Genomic DNA, 14,835 nt, shown 5'->3' with positions numbered 1-14,835 from the left:
CTGGGATATCTGTTAAGTAAGTGGTACACCTCCCTCCTTTATACTTCCACTCCTTAAATGACATACATTCTCCCAGAAGCAAGAAAAAAACAGCACCAGGTTCTGAGTATTTATTTCAGGTAATGGTAGTCTCCAAGGGAAGACTGGAGAAAAGAGAGGCGTTGCTGTCCACACCTGGGTAAATCATGGCATCACATGAGAGTACTCAGACCTGCTGCCCGCTGAGGAGGGGGCTGCTCTCCCCACTGGGGCAAGAGCGGAAGACCCAGGGCAGATGCAGCCAGTGGGTTCTACCGTGTGGCAGCTGGGGAAGGGGGAGAGCTGAGCCCTGCTTCATAAGTCTGCGCCTGATTTGGGAGAAGAAGGGGGAAACTGGTAAGCAATGGACAAGGGCAGCCTCTCTGTGCTTCTCCAAAGAAGAGGACACACCCATATCCCAGGTTTACTTGGCCTTGATCCTAGCTCTCTCCTCTTCTCCTCACCAACAGGGTTCATCCTCTCTTGTTTCTATGGTAACCTCTGTCCATTCCCCTTTCACCCTACAAGTTTCCTTGCTTTGAGGATCTTGGCATTCTGGGCCTGGGGATCTGCCCTTCTCATAGGTGGAGAACTCAGTTCACCCAACCTCCTCCACTCTTTATGTTATTAACAACAACAGTCATCAATATCATCATTCATTGCACTCTTGCTTCAGAACCAGCTTTACTCACATTGTCTCTAATCCTGACAACATCTCCCACAGGGCAGGTATTAGTTTTCCTACTTTTCAGAGGCTCAGAAAGGTTAAGCTACTTCCCTAAGGTCCCACCAGCAAGACTGCAGCCCAGGCCTGTTTAACTTCCAAGTCTGGGCTCATTCCTGGACACCATGCTTCCTCACAGGGAGTGGTGGTTCCTTCTCCCCTTGAGGAAGAATGAGTGGTGGTAATAAGGGATAAGGGGGTGTAAGCTGGATAGTGGGGCCCTCACCTATATATCAGAGATGCAAGCACTGTAGCCATCAACACCAGCAAGATGCCCATGAACAGGGGAGCCTGCCCAAGGCCTGCTTCTTGACCTGTGAGCAGAAGAATCCCAGGCACAGCTTCAATCAGTGTCTGCTCCCTGCCAGATAGCCTCTGCCCACTCCTTTTCCTCCTAGCTCTTGTCCAAGTACCTACCAGGCATGACAAGCTGGGTGCTGACCATTGCCAGGCTGTTGGCATCAGCCAAAGACACATTGAGGCAGTAGGTCCCTGAGCCACCCTTCAGTACCTGATGCAGAACCAGCTGGCAAGCTGGGTTGGGTGGCACAGGCTGACACAGCCGCTGGGCAGGGGGCTGGCACCCTGGTGATGAGATGTCCATACAGGCTTCCTTGGGCAGCCTGAGAAAGATGTCAGCTTAGGTCAGAGGGTCTGGGAAGGAATGCTAGACACCAGAGAGCAGGACAACCAGTGGGACACTCACCCGCCTTGGCAAGACACAGTCAGCTCAAATGCATCCCCTTCACTGGATGGCACAGCCTGCAGGATCTCAGCACTCTCAATACCCTCTGCACAGTAGGGAGATTTTAAGTCTGGATTCCTCTCCTAGGCCTCTTCAAGGGCCCATAGACAGGAAAGCCCCAGGGCTGCTCCCCCTAATCCCACCCCTGTGCCTTCAAATGGAAACCCTAGGATTTGGGTGTTCTTGTCCAGGTGAGTAACTCCTTCCAAGGTATGCTTCCACTGGCCAGCCCTAGGCAGCACATGCTCCCTCCACCAGCCCCAAAGTAGGCAAGACTCACGGACAATGTCCAGGGTGAGGGAAAAGGAGCCATATCGATACAGAACACAATCCAGGGGGGCTTGTCGCTTCACCAAGATTAAGGTGGCTGTGCCATCCAGCGGGGGGATCTGAGAGCCTGGCAGGAGAGGATTGAAGAGGCAAAGTCAGGAGACAAATGACTCACCTGGAAACAGAGGCCAAGCAGGCATTTTTCCAGGTAGAGTCAGAACTAATGGATCCAGGCTTGGAATCAGACAAGACCTAGGAAATCTCATTTTGTAGGTAAGGAAACTGAGGCCCAGAAGGAGAAATGACTGCCCCAGAGTCACACCATTAGGGGTAGAGCTAGAGTTTTAAAAAATCCCAAATGGGGCTGGCCCAGTGGCGTAGTGGTTAAGTTCACACGCTCCACTTTGGCAGCCTGGGGTTCGCTGGTTTGAATTCCAGGCGTGGACCTACACACCGCCCATCAAGCCATGCTGTGGCAGCCTCCCATATGCAAAATAGAGGAATATGGGCATGGATGTTAGCTGACAGCCAATCTTCCTCAGCAAAAAGAGGAAGATTGGCAATAGATGTTAGCTCAGGGCCAATCTTCCTCACCAAAAAAAAAAAAAATCCCAAATGTTTATCACACCCCACACTGTGCCAGGCCCCATGCTAGACACTGGACATCCATTAAGTCATTAAAGCATCACTATCTAATTCCTCCCTTTTTAGTATTCCTACCACAATCCCAGGTTGACCTGCTTTGGGATGGGAATCCAGGGGTGGGAAATGGTGTCAGAATTTGGGAAAGATTTCTAGGCATTTACATTTGAACAGAAAATGAGATATAAATATTATGTGAATGATAACGGTCTGTTCCCTGACCTTCCTCTCAGCGAACAGCTCTCCTTGGACAGAGAAGCAACAAGCTCTCTCCTTGTGGCCTAGGGGAAGAACTTGGCTTCCTGAATTCCAGTTCTATTCCATGTCATTAAGAGGGACTTGAGGGCTTTAAAACCAGTGAGGGCTTTGATGGGACTCCATTGCTAAGCAAAAGATTGGGTAACATCTGGGTCCTGGGTGAGTCAGCTCTTTAGAGTAGTGACAAATGCCCTGCCCCAATGAACCTTGTTCACACTGGCCTCTTACCTGTAACACCTTCTGTAGGCATGAATGGGCTGGCATCTGGACCCTCAGGCTCAGGGGTGAATGCCTCTCCAACTGTGGTCTCCACCAACTCTGTAGTTGTTACCTGGGCAACCGTGGTTCCAGATGACTCTGGAGTTGACACTTCAGGTGTCATACCTATAGCCTCTGCAGTCAGCATCTCTGCAAGTGTGGTATCTAGGATCTCTGAGGTTGACACCTGCTCAGGTGTAGTATTTATGACCTCCGTGGTTGGCACCTGCACAGCTGTGGTTCTAGAGGGCTCTGCAGTTGGCACCTGACCAGATGTAGTACCTACAACATCTGCAGTAGGCACTTGTCCAGCTGTGGTGCCAGGGGCCTCTGCAGTTGGCATATGTCCATCTGTGGTGCCTGGAATTGGGGAGGAGCCACAGGAGGTGAGAGGAATGGCAGCCTGCAACACCACCTGGGCAGTGACTGGGCCAGACTCTAGGTAAGTGTGAGTGACCACAAGTGCCCTAGAGATCAGGGTCCCAGTACTGTCTCCAAAGTCCCAGGTGTAGGAGAGATCAGCTCCAGCCAGATAGCCACTGGGGTCGTGGAGCCGGAGGGCAAAGGTCAGAGGTTGATTTCTCAGGAAATGCTTATTCTCTCCATCCAAGGCCTGCAGCTGGGACACGCTCACGGAGAAGGGCACCTGGTCTGGGATTGGAGCCAGAAAAAGTGAGAAGCAGGTCTGGGCCATAGCCTCTCTTTTCACAACCCCACCCTCCAACCCCAAGCTGACTAAGTGGCCTTTCACTGGCTCTAATCCCCACATTCCTCTGCCCCCAGGTCTTCCTGGCTCTGCCCCTTTAAGGTTACACATCATTTCCCTTTCCAGTCTAGCAAGCCTCCCCACCTTCTCCTGCCCTGCAGCTGGCCTTGTGCCGTCCTAAATCCTTACCAGTAATGGTGAAGGCTGAGCGGGAGTGAGCAAGAGGCACGTAGCTCTGGGAACCCCGGCGGTGGTAGACAGTCACTTCCATGGTGTGTGTGCCCAGCACTGCTGTGCCTGTCCCAATGCTCAGCCCCGACACTGGGCCCCCCAGAACTTGCCAGTATTGGTCTGAGGTTTTTGGAAAGAAAAGCAGGAGGAGTGGGGGTTACTGGTCAAAGGGGACTGAGGGGCAGGATTAGAGACAGGGCACCAGAGAAGGAAGGTCAGGAGATGTACTGAGGATGGTTATTTCAGAGGGTGTTTGGAATGTTGTGATATGGGGGGCAGGAAAGGAGTCCTAATGAGGGGTTCCATGGGATGGAACTATAATTGGGGAAGCGTTCCCAGAAAGAATTATAATAAAGAGAGTCGGAGGGGGCTAGGTGCTATGGAAGAGGAAAGAGCCATGGGGAAATGAAGATTAGGGAAACTCACAGAGCTTAAGGGATGGGACCAAAGAGAAAGGGGATCAGGTAGGAAGAGGAGAATCCAAGTGTGGATGACAGGCCAGAGAAGGAGGTCCCTCACCCCAGGTCTTCCAGACATAAACAAAGCTTCTCCTCTGAGACATGGGGCCAGATGGGCAGGCCCCTCCATCAGGGAAGATGCAGGTATCATCAGGTTCCTGGGGATACACTGGCTGTCCTCTCCACACTTGGCTCCCTGAAAGGTAGATACAGAGTCACCCTCAAACCCTGGCATTCCTTTCTATACACCAGAACCCCTAACATGGCTCCCAGAGAGGGGCTCTGGGAATACTTCTTTAGCTACGAAGTTACGTTCCCCTTGTATAACCCACTTGGGGTGGTGGTGGGGAGAATGGAAACTACAATTAAAGATTCATATGTATATTTAAATAGGAAAGAGATTGGAAGGCCATATATCAAAATGTTTAGAGTGATTTGCTCTAGCTAGTGGGATAAAAATAAAAACAGCACCACGGGGCCGACCCAGTGGCGCAAGCGGTTAAGTGCGCACGCTCCACTGCGGCGGCCCGGGGTTCGCTGATTCGGACGGATCCCGGGCGCGCACTGACGCACTGCTTGGCCGTGTGGCGGCGTCCCATATAAAGTGGAGGAAGATGGGCACAGATGTTAGCCCAGGGCCAGTCTTCCTCGGCAAAAAAGAGGAGGATTGGCAGATGTTAGCACAGGGCTGATCTCCTCACTAAAAATAAAAATAACAGCCCCAGCTAATATTTATTGAGCCTTTACTGTAGGCTGTGGAAGGTGTATGCTAAATTCTTTACAGATTATCACATTTTAATCCTTAAAACAACCTTTCAAGTTATCATCCCCATTCTAGATAAGGAAATGGAAGCATAAGAGAATTAAGTAACTTGCCCAGGATCACATGCTAGTAGCAACTTTAAATCAAAGTCTGTCCCACTTCTAGGTCCACTGGGTCTTCTGTCCCCCATTTTGGAGACTATAATTTTTTCTTCTTTTTGCTTTCTCTGTGTTTTCTAATTTTTCTACAATGAATATGTATTACATGTATAATTTGTAAAAAAAAAAAAAAAAAAAAAAAAGTAGAGGGGAAGGGAGCATTCCCTGAGCTCATTGGGGATACCAGGGAATCCGAGCCCTAGGAATGAGGGCCTGGAGTAGAAAGGTACTCACCATTGATGATGGTGTTGTTGGCCCAGACGACCTGCCCATCTGGCAGCACCTTTTGGCTTTCAGGGAAGTGCAGGGCAATAGAGAAAGAGGCATTTGCCCCAACCAGTGTAGGCCCATCGTTACTGACCTTCAAGGACACCTGGCCACCTGGGAAGGGCAGCTGCATTAGCTGGGACTCCTTGGTTTCCACTCCCCATGTACCTTTTCCCTTCCTATCATCCCAAGCTACATCCAACCCAGTTCTTGCTCCTCTCCTCACCCCGTTCCCACCATACCCTCCCCAGAAATTGTCAAGTTCCCACCTCTCCAGCAGTCAGGCCTCTGAATTTCTGTCCACTCTGGATACAGCTGCCTGTTCCAGGCTTTAGTTCTGAGCTGTCTTGAGACACCAAGCCAGTCCCGGCCTCTGGGTCCTAAAAGGAAGGTACCATGAGGGCCCTAGGATCCTCACTCAGTCCCTTCTCAGGGGATAACACCGTCCCATGTGGCCCCACTCATTCTCACATTCAAATTGCATTTTAATTTACTGAATACCCACCAGGTACCAGGCACTATGCTAGGTACAAAGGACTTAAGAAATGAACAAGACATGGCCCTAATGGGATTCAAGGTAAAGTATAGGAAATAGACATATACATAAATTACTATAATTCAAGGCACTGTTTAATATGAACCATAACAGACATGCACAAAGTGCATGAAAATGACAAACTAAACAGACTAGTTCTACTCTGGCAGATTGGGAGAGATGTCAGTGAGGAGTTGGCCTGTGGGATAAGGCCCAGCATGAGCAGATGCATGGAGGCAGGGAAGCACCTGGCATGATAGGAGACTACCAGCAATGTGGTTGATGCACACTGTGAGAGATGAGGCCAAGAAGATGGGGGCTTTCAGTGCCAGGTGAAGGAGTTTGGCCTTTATCCTGTAGGCAAGGCCACCTCAGAAGATTTTGTTTGTTTGTTTTATTGAGATATAATTCACATACCATAAAATTCACCCTTCAGAAGCTTTTGAATATGATCAGATGTGTTTTAGAAAGATCACTGGCAAGCAGTGAGGAGGATGGATCAGAGGCAGGCAAAGGTTGCGGGTGGGGACAGAGCAGATAAAATTATTGTAACTGACCAAGAGAGAAGTCTGAGAAAAAAAGGGATATGATGGATCTCCATATGCCTCACCCAGATCCAATGACTGTCAACAATTTTGCCACATTTGTCTTATCTCTCTTTTGTTAATGTTGTTTGTTTGTTTTTTGGCTAAAGTATTTTTTTAAAAATCCCAGACATCTTGTTATTTTAACCCTACAAATGCAGCATGTATCTGTAGGGTTAAACAATTTTTTTTAAACATGAATATTTTCTTGAATAAGAACAATGTCAATTTATACTAGACGAAATTATCAAACTCAGTCAATATAAAATTTCATGAATATCCAAAAATGTCTTCTTATGATTTTAAAAATTGGGACCCAAAAAGTAAGCACAATCTTTTAAGAGCCTCAGGTGGACAAGTATGAACAGAATGTTTCCAGAATACATTAAGGAACATAGTAAAAGAATAAGACTTGAAACTGCAGCATGAATGAGGGAAGTCAGATCAAGGAGAACTTCCTAGAAGTCTGTGTGACTAGGGATCTAGAGATAGAAAATGGGGACTGGGGCCGGCCCCGTGGCTTGGCGGTTAAGTGCGGGCGCTCTGCTGCTGGCGGCCCGGGGTTCGGATCCCGGGCGCGCACAGACGCGCCGCTTCTCTGGCCATGCTGAGGCCGCGTCCCACATACAGCAACTGGAAGGATGTGCAACTATGACGTACAACTATCTACTGGGGCTTTGGGGGAAAAAATAAATAAAATTATTAAAACAAAAAAAAGAAAATGGGGACTGGGATATGAGGTATATATTTCAGCACAGCAGAAACTGTCCTCACTCCATTTCTAATGTGTACTGGAAACCTAGTTGATTCCACTGGGGGAGGATCTGGAAGCATGTCATTGAGCATCCCACCCTATCATAAGATGCCCTATTCTTTCTCCACTCCCAACCCTCCCTTCTCAGAGCAGCACGGGACATTCCAGACCCTCTCACCACCCCTGCCCCCATCCCTTGCTCCTGTCACGAGGCTTCAATCCCCCAAAGCCCTTTCATGTGATGCTCAGCTGAGACCCTCTGCCCGTCTCTTCCAGCCCCAGAACAAAAGCCTGGGCTGTGTTCGCCCATCTCCATCCCAAAGAGGGGCGATGGGGCCCCCTTACCCTTCTTATCCAATACCACATTCTCTTATTCCTCACTTTACCCTATCCCAAGTGTTTGAGACATTGCCTAAAAGAGTCTCCCACTCATTTCAGCCCTTTGGAGCCCCTGCTCCATCTCACTGAGCAGGGGGCCTCAGAATTAGGGCCGTGAAGATCCACTATCCTCTTTCCCTTCCAAGCAGATGGGATTATTTTCAGGTCCAGTCCCAAATCTCCGTGTGGGGAGGGAGCTCAGGTGCCCATGTCCTCACTAAATCAAATGGATGGGAGAAGACAGAAGTATTGCTGGTAACTCCTATTAGGAGGGGGAAAACCAGAGCAGATGCGCAATCTCAAATTCATACTTGTTCATCTCCACACACCCCACACTCACCTTCTGTGGCCCCCACAGCCAGAAGAGCACCCATCACAGCCATGTGGAGAAGGCATTTTCTCAGCACCAGATCCATCCTCTTCTTCCTTCCAGCAACCAAAGGTGCTGGTGGGCTGGGACAAGCCCCTGTATAAGAAAGGGGTGCTTATTTGCATAGCCCTTCCTCCTCTCCCTCCAGGGAAGGTCTGGGAGGGGCGGGAGGACCGGAGAACGGCAGAACTGACAAGGGATGCTGGTCCCTGGACATCCCACTACTCAATGACAGTTTCTGGGTCACTTTCATCTGGACACACTCCATCCTCCCGGGAAAGAACAGCTACGTAACACATACCGAACACACACAGTTCATCATGGGAGAGTGAATCAGTCTGTTGTTTGAGTCCAACAGGAACCTCTCAAAAAGACAAGAGATCCTGCATCCAAAAACAGAAAGACAGTCTCAGGGTAGGCTGAGAGGCGGAGGCAACGACTCCTCCGAGGCCCAGGAAACCCTTACAATGAGATTCCCAGCTTCCTGCTTTTCAAAGGAGGCTCCCTGGGCCGGGGGGAATTTAATCTTAGGTCGATACACATTTCCCCTAAGGGTGGCGAACCCTGCGAGTTAAAGATCAGGAAGTCCCTACAGACTGAGGGCACGGGTCGGAAACTCGAGCCCAAATCAGGTACTTGGAAAAAGGTGTTCAGCCTCGTCACCGACGCAGAAGCTTGTTCTAACGCCCCTCAGAACCAAACTTGTGCGGGAAGGTCATTTGCGGCGAGGGGCGCTGGGCTCGCCCCGCCCGCTCTGACGTTGACCAATGGGAAGGCCCGGGGGCGGAGCCAGGGAAACGCGGGAAGGAGGGGCGGGGCGTCTGGTGGCGGTAGAGAACTGGGGGGGAGGCGGCAACATTGTTTTAAGTTGGACAAATTGACAAGAGCGAGAGATACACTGCGTTCCATCCCGACCTGGGGTCGCGGTGCTGGGCCCTGTTTCCCCCTCTTTGGCCCCCCGAGAGCCGGGGCCCGCTTTCTGCAGGGTTCCCAGGCCCCCGCTCCAGGGCCGGGCTGACCCGGCTCGCTAGCGCTTCATGGAGAACTTCCAAAAAGTGGAAAAGATCGGAGAGGGCACGTACGGAGTTGTGTACAAAGCCAAAAACAAGTTGACGGGAGAAGTGGTGGCGCTTAAAAAAATCCGCCTGGACACGTGAGTGGCCTCTGTACCCGGGACTCCTAACTCCGGAGCTCCTTGAGTGTCCCTACCCCCACCCCCACCCCCACAGGCGGGTAGCCGTCCAGGGACCGGAAGGTAGCAGGGAGGGACTTCTTTTGAGGTGGAGAGGTGGACTGGAGGACAGTAGAAAGTTTCCCTGTGGAGAATATAGCGTAGTGCACAATCCATGGGGAACTTCCTCCCCAAAGCCGGGTGATACCCCCCTAAATGTGCAGTCAGAAAGACTCAGGAAGACTAAGGAGGCCCCTGAGATGGGGTCCAGGACTCCTGGTGGAGTTGGGTTTTGTAGGAACTGGTGAAAAGCACCTTTCTGAAGGAAGAGCCCTCCTCACTGTCCCAACCCCACCCTCATCTTAGAATTCTCTCCCTCTTTCAAAAGAATGACAGTTGAACCTCACTGGCCCCTCCAGGGAGGCTGGGTGCTGCTAGTCCCATTTTTTTTCTGTTACCTTCTCTCTGCTTCACCTTCACCAGGAGGCTTTACTTACCTACCCCTGGGAAAAGAAGAAATAATGACCTTAATATGTCTAAAAGCCACTCCCTGACCACCCATGAATTAACTCCTACAGCACTCTTTCTCTTCTCTCACTTTCCTAGGGGATGCTGGGGGTGGTGTCACCTTGTGGAGGGGGGGTGGGAGGTGGGAGAGGGAGTGACTGGGCTGGAGGAAAAAGAATATTTGTAACCACATTCCCATCTCTACTTTCCCAACCTCTCCAAGTGAGACGGAGGGTGTACCCAGTACTGCCATCCGGGAGATCTCTCTGCTTAAGGAGCTTAACCACCCTAATATTGTCAAGTAAGTATGTATTTGGGAGGTACTCTGATAGTAAAGGAGGATACCTTCTGTCTGTGAAGTCTGGGCATTTCTCTCCCTCACCTCCATTCCTGGACCTCTCTTCCCTAGGCTGCTGGATGTCATCCACACAGAAAACAAACTCTACCTGGTTTTTGAGTTTCTACACCAGGATCTCAAGAAATTCATGGATGCCTCTGCTCTCACGGGCATTCCTCTTCCCCTCATCAAGGTAATCCTTCTCCTCAACTCCTCCTCATCATGGGCATCTTGGAGGGGACTGAAGGCAGGCAATTCAGACTGAGTGATGATTTGTAATGTGGCTTCCTCCCCAGCCCTCATTCCCCTACAGACAAATACCTACCCCTTTCTTTTGTGGCTCTTTCACTGCTCATTATGCTTATTAACCCCAGGGCTGGGCAGGAGAATCAGAGAAGTGGAAACTCTAGTAAGTCAACTTAGCAGCTCAGGTGGAAGGTCAGATGAAACTCAGATAAATGGGACTTGAGGGCACTTGGTAGATTCCTCTAAAAAGCCCTTCCACCTGTTTGGTGGAAGAAATAGCCAGCAGCTCTCTACTGTCTGTTTTAGGCCTGTGTTCTTTACTCCTGGAGCTACTTTCAATCTGTCAACAAATGTTTATTCAATGCACATTTATTGAACACCTTCAATGTGCTAGGCACAGCATATGGAAAAGAGATGCAAAACTGAATAAGACCTGGTCCTTACCCCTCACTGGGCTGACAATCCAGTGGGAGAAATAGCTTGTAAACATGTAATTATGATCCAACATAGTAAAGGCTTTAGTAGAGCTTTGGAGGCACAGAGCAGACCCTAATCTTCTCACTGTGGTTGAAAAACACAGTCCTCTCTGTCTCCCTTGTCAGAGCTATCTGTTCCAGCTGCTCCAGGGCCTAGCTTTCTGCCATTCTCACCGGGTCCTGCACCGAGACCTCAAACCTCAGAATCTGCTTATCAATGCGGAGGGGGCCATCAAGCTAGCAGACTTCGGACTAGCCAGAGCCTTTGGAGTGCCTGTTCGTACTTATACTCATGAGGTGAGTCTCTCTCTGCATTTCTTCTCTGAACTTCCTGGGAGGTGTTAACAAAGACATTCACAAAGTTACTAAAAATACCTGGCAGCAGTTTCTCTCTCAGTAGATGGAAAGTATCTCTGACACCCCAGGAGGTCTTAGAGTATGCACATAGTTCATACCTTCATACCGTAGGGCTAACTGGCCTTTGATAGATACCAAGCCAGGAGAGCTGGATGGCACACCATTAAAATTATGACGACTTGTCTCAAGTTTTCCAGAAAGGTCACAAATCGGGGCTTCAGAAAATACGGTTCCCAGAGCCATGGGCAAGGCTAACTCTGGGCTAAGAAGTGGTGTGTAATCATTTCACTTAGGCGAAGTCAGAAGGAGGGGAAGGATGGAGGGAAGGAAGCTGCTTGTTAAGAGCCTGAGAGTTAGCAGAGTAGTGCTGAGGAACTGAGACGTGGGAATCTCCATGCCCCATACACCATCCCTCCCCTTCCCACTCTTATCCCCCAGGTGGTGACCCTGTGGTACCGAGCACCTGAAATCCTTTTGGGCTGCAAATACTACTCCACAGCTGTGGACATCTGGAGCCTGGGCTGCATCTTTGCTGAGATGGTACGAAGCCATGCCCTAGTTCCACCCAGCCCACTCCTCCCCACGTTTAAGAACAACAGAACTGTTTCTTGGCCCAGACTCATGGGCCTATTATCACAGGGTTCTTTCTCTAGAGTAGCACCACGCGGGGTGGTGGGGAAGGATAGGATTGTTGTCCCTGATGTCAACCACATGTTAGGATATCCTCAAACAGCCTTAGCATCCAGTTTACTTCTCTTATCCCCAAATTGAGCTAAATAATTTCTAAAGCTGTTTTAGCTTTGGTCTGCATATATTTGGGAGACTGAATTCCATTTAGTGCCTCCTTGATGGCCTGTAGACCTTACTGTAGGGTGCCAGGAATGTGGTGAAGCCAACAGCGTTCACCTTATCCACACCTTTTATTTAAACTGCAGGCTTAGATCATGTCCCCCCTCAACCTCTGGCTTTTCAGATTGAAGGATCCCTGAGGCCCAGCTTTATATGGGAGCTCTCATCCCCTTTAATACAGCAGTGAGTGGGCTGAGTTTTCAAATCAAATCAGCAATATGTTTTATGGTCCTTTATCTGGGTTGTAACTGGGGGCTTGGAGACCACTAGCCTACATATATAATATATATAATGTGCATTTATCCCCCAGTGCATTACCTTACAATTGCCCATATTCCTCTCTCAATTCATCCAAAAATATTTGTTAAGCACCTAGTGTGTACCCAGCACCATGCTAAGTGCTGTGGGGAACACAGAAGAAATGGAAGACACAGTCTCTGCCCGCTGTGCTCCTATCTAGAAGTGGCTGCATCACAAGGAGGGGGGATGACCGCAGTGTCTACCCCACACCCCGTGAGTGGCTTGGGATCCCTTTGCTACATGTCAGTGGCACCCCAGACATTCACCCCCTCCCAGCCCCACCCAGTCTTGGGGATCTGCAAAGCCATGGTTGGGGGAAGGAAGGAGGGGGCGAGGAGACAGATGAAGGGACTTCATTGTCTCAGGCTCTGTGTGACTGACCCTGAACCCATGAAAGGCCCTGGGGAGGGAGTCATGGGGCCCTGCTGACCTTCCACTGCCTGTGGGAACCTCCATTGTACTGGGGGCAGTTTTGACTGACGTCACTGCGAGTCTTGGCCTATCCTCTTTCCTCGTTTTCAGGTGACCCGCCGGGCCCTATTCCCTGGAGATTCTGAGATCGACCAACTCTTCCGGATCTTTCGAACTCTGGGGACCCCAGATGAGGTGGTTTGGCCAGGAGTTACTTCCATGCCTGATTATAAGCCAAGTTTCCCCAAGTGGGCCCGGCAAGATTTTAGCAAAGTTGTGCCTCCCCTGGATGAAGATGGACGGAGCTTGTTATCGGTGAGAGTGGAGGGTGGGCATCCATTTCCTCTCATTCACTCCCCCAGGGCAGAGTTTTTCCAGGATGAAGGAAGGATGAGACCCTGGACTCTGGGTCTCAGCATTTCCCTAGTCCTTGCCTCTCTCCCTGTTGGCACACCTGTCCAGATATAGGGAGGAGGGAAATGGGAACTCTGCTTTGGGTAAAAGGAATTCTGATTTCCCAATTTCTTGGAATACCTGCCACCCATTTAGTCCGCTATCATATCACTGAAGTCAGAATACATCTCTCCCTCCAGCAAATGCTGCACTACGACCCCAACAAGCGGATTTCGGCAAAGGCAGCTCTGACTCACCCTTTCTTCCAGGATGTGACCAAGCCAGTACCCCACCTTCGACTCTGATGGCCTTCGCTAAGCCACCACTCCTGGTCTCACCTTCTCCAGTGGGGGCCTGATGTGGCTTGGCCCTGGGCCATTTGCCCTTCGATCTTGTCTGGCTGCCTTAACACTCACCTTCCCCTCTTAGCCAGCCAACTCTGGGGATACACAAGGGTGGAGGGGCAAAATGGGTGAAAAATGAAAGGAATCTTCAGTATTGGATGCACTTAAGTCAGCCTCCACCACCCTCTCCCCTCCTCTTCCTCATTGCTGAGGAAGGCTGGTATAAAAAAAAAAAAAAAACACTGACTGTTTCCCCTCCCCCCACATAGGGTTTGCCATCCCAATCTCTGAAAGCCCCGCAGTTATTAGTTTCCCGTGTTTCGGATGGCAGAGACCCCAAGCCTCCTTCAGCCACTGTGTTCGTAAGGCCAACTGATAGCAACCGGGCTAAGTTGGAACTTTTGTAAACCAAGCAAAACAAAAACATAGGGAGGGGCCTGTTTTAAGGAATTAGGTTAAAAAATAGATCCAACCAGTTTATACCCTAATTTTAGTGTTTCATCTCACCTAACAGTCTGGGAGACTCAAGACTCCCAGTCTCCACAATCCTGGTGGGTCTGCAATAGAAATGATTGCCCTCAGGCCTGTTGTCTGTCCCTCCTATAGGCAAGGGTGTCTGGGAGGCTCTGGGACAGGGATTGTGTTTCACCGCGGCCTTATGAGGCAAGTGAAAGATGTTTGAATTTTTCTCTTCCTTTTTAGAGTCTTAGTTCTTCAGGTGCCAGGGATCCCCACTCCCATCTTCCTCTGAAGGCCATCCCATAGGAGTGGAAGTTAGGGTTTAGACATCATTTTGAGAATGCTGACACTTTTTTAGGGCTCTGACTGAGCGGGGGCATTGGGAAAAAATATTTCTTTAAGAGAAGGATGAACAATTATATTTATATTTCAGGTTATAGTAGTTTTTTAAGTGGGAGTGGGTGGATTTGTTGCCATGTGTACCTTGGGGTTTTGTAATGCGAATGTTAAAAAAAAAAAAGTATTTTTTTTCTTTCTGTGATTTTGTCTGTCTTCTCCCACCTCTTGTCCTTGAGTGTTCTTGCTATTAACATTATTTGTAATTTAGTTTGTAATTCATTAAAAAAAAGTTTTATAGTTTATCTCTTTTCTCCTTTACTTTTGTGTATTTATTTACTGAAAAAATGGTGTGAGAGAGAATATAAATGTGTATATGTGATAATTGGTTTCAGACCTCCACTTTTCCTAATCTCTGCAGGGCTACCCACCCTACCCCATTTTGCCTCTATGACGCAACTGGGATAGTGTCCCCAGTTTACAGCTGGGGAAACTGAAGCCTATGTATTTCCTACTTCACTTTCCCTACA

At 49.5% G+C, this 14,835-nt stretch overlaps 2 protein-coding genes across 7 annotated transcripts; one reads left to right on the top strand and one right to left on the bottom strand.

Annotated features, from left to right (window-relative positions):
* Nucleotides 1-96: 96 nt before the first annotated feature.
* Nucleotides 97-8,849, bottom strand: PMEL (premelanosome protein). Of its 4 annotated transcripts, none has more exons than XM_058557986.1 (13): nt 8,586-8,848; nt 8,421-8,502; nt 8,090-8,215; nt 5,768-5,878; nt 5,466-5,612; nt 4,372-4,506; nt 3,811-3,972; nt 2,886-3,566; nt 1,768-1,884; nt 1,449-1,533; nt 1,160-1,365; nt 969-1,056; nt 97-347 (listed from the first exon to the last, which is right to left on the bottom strand). In XM_058557986.1, exons 3-13 carry the CDS (start codon nt 8,163-8,165, stop codon nt 206-208), a joined length of 1,950 nt encoding a protein of 649 aa, XP_058413969.1. In that variant the 5' UTR covers nt 8,166-8,215; nt 8,421-8,502; nt 8,586-8,848; the 3' UTR covers nt 97-205. The 4 variants fall into 4 exon arrangements, with proteins under 4 accessions (XP_058413969.1, XP_058413970.1, XP_058413968.1 ...); XM_058557987.1 differs by having other exon boundaries at nt 8,756-8,848; XM_058557985.1 differs by having other exon boundaries at nt 8,421-8,848.
* Nucleotides 8,850-8,966: 117 nt separating this feature from the next.
* CDK2 (cyclin dependent kinase 2) lies at nt 8,967-14,610 on the top strand. Of its 3 annotated transcripts, XM_058557990.1 has the most exons (8): nt 8,967-9,272; nt 10,021-10,098; nt 10,207-10,327; nt 10,983-11,153; nt 11,652-11,753; nt 12,432-12,575; nt 12,885-13,088; nt 13,367-14,610. In XM_058557990.1, the coding sequence occupies exons 1-8, from the start codon at nt 9,157-9,159 to the stop codon at nt 13,469-13,471; spliced, it is 1,041 nt and encodes a 346-aa protein (XP_058413973.1). In that variant the 5' UTR covers nt 8,967-9,156; the 3' UTR covers nt 13,472-14,610. The 3 variants fall into 3 exon arrangements, with proteins under 3 accessions (XP_058413973.1, XP_058413975.1, XP_058413974.1); XM_058557991.1 differs by lacking the exon at nt 12,432-12,575 and having other exon boundaries at nt 8,969-9,272; XM_058557992.1 differs by lacking the exons at nt 11,652-11,753; nt 12,432-12,575 and having other exon boundaries at nt 8,968-9,272.
* The last annotated feature ends 225 nt before the right edge of the window (nt 14,611-14,835 follow it).

This window comes from Diceros bicornis, chromosome 17 (assembly GCF_020826845.1).
Source record: "Diceros bicornis minor isolate mBicDic1 chromosome 17, mDicBic1.mat.cur, whole genome shotgun sequence".
NCBI lineage: Eukaryota > Metazoa > Chordata > Mammalia > Perissodactyla > Rhinocerotidae > Diceros > Diceros bicornis.
The sequence above is the reverse complement of the archived record's forward strand: the minus strand, read 5'-3'. Positions and strand labels throughout refer to the sequence as shown.

Bases quoted from the DNA above. Each gene is read 5' to 3' on its own strand.
- PMEL (XM_058557985.1), bottom strand. From the start codon at position 8,165: ATGGATCTGGTGCTGAGAAAATGCCTTCTCCACATGGCTGTGATGGGT. The intron at 4,507-5,465 runs GTGAGTACCTTT...TCTACCTTTCAG, and splicing joins CAACAACACCATCATCAATG to GGAGCCAAGTGTGGAGAGGA. The intron at 3,973-4,371 runs GTGAGGGACCTC...CAAAAACCTCAG, and splicing joins TTATGTCTGGAAGACCTGGG to ACCAATACTGGCAAGTTCTG.
- CDK2 (XM_058557990.1), top strand. From the start codon at position 9,157: ATGGAGAACTTCCAAAAAGTGGAAAAGATCGGAGAGGGCACGTACGGA. The intron at 10,099-10,206 runs GTAAGTATGTAT...TCTCTTCCCTAG, and splicing joins AACCACCCTAATATTGTCAA to GCTGCTGGATGTCATCCACA. The intron at 11,754-12,431 runs GTACGAAGCCAT...ATATTTGTTAAG, and splicing joins GCTGCATCTTTGCTGAGATG to CACCTAGTGTGTACCCAGCA.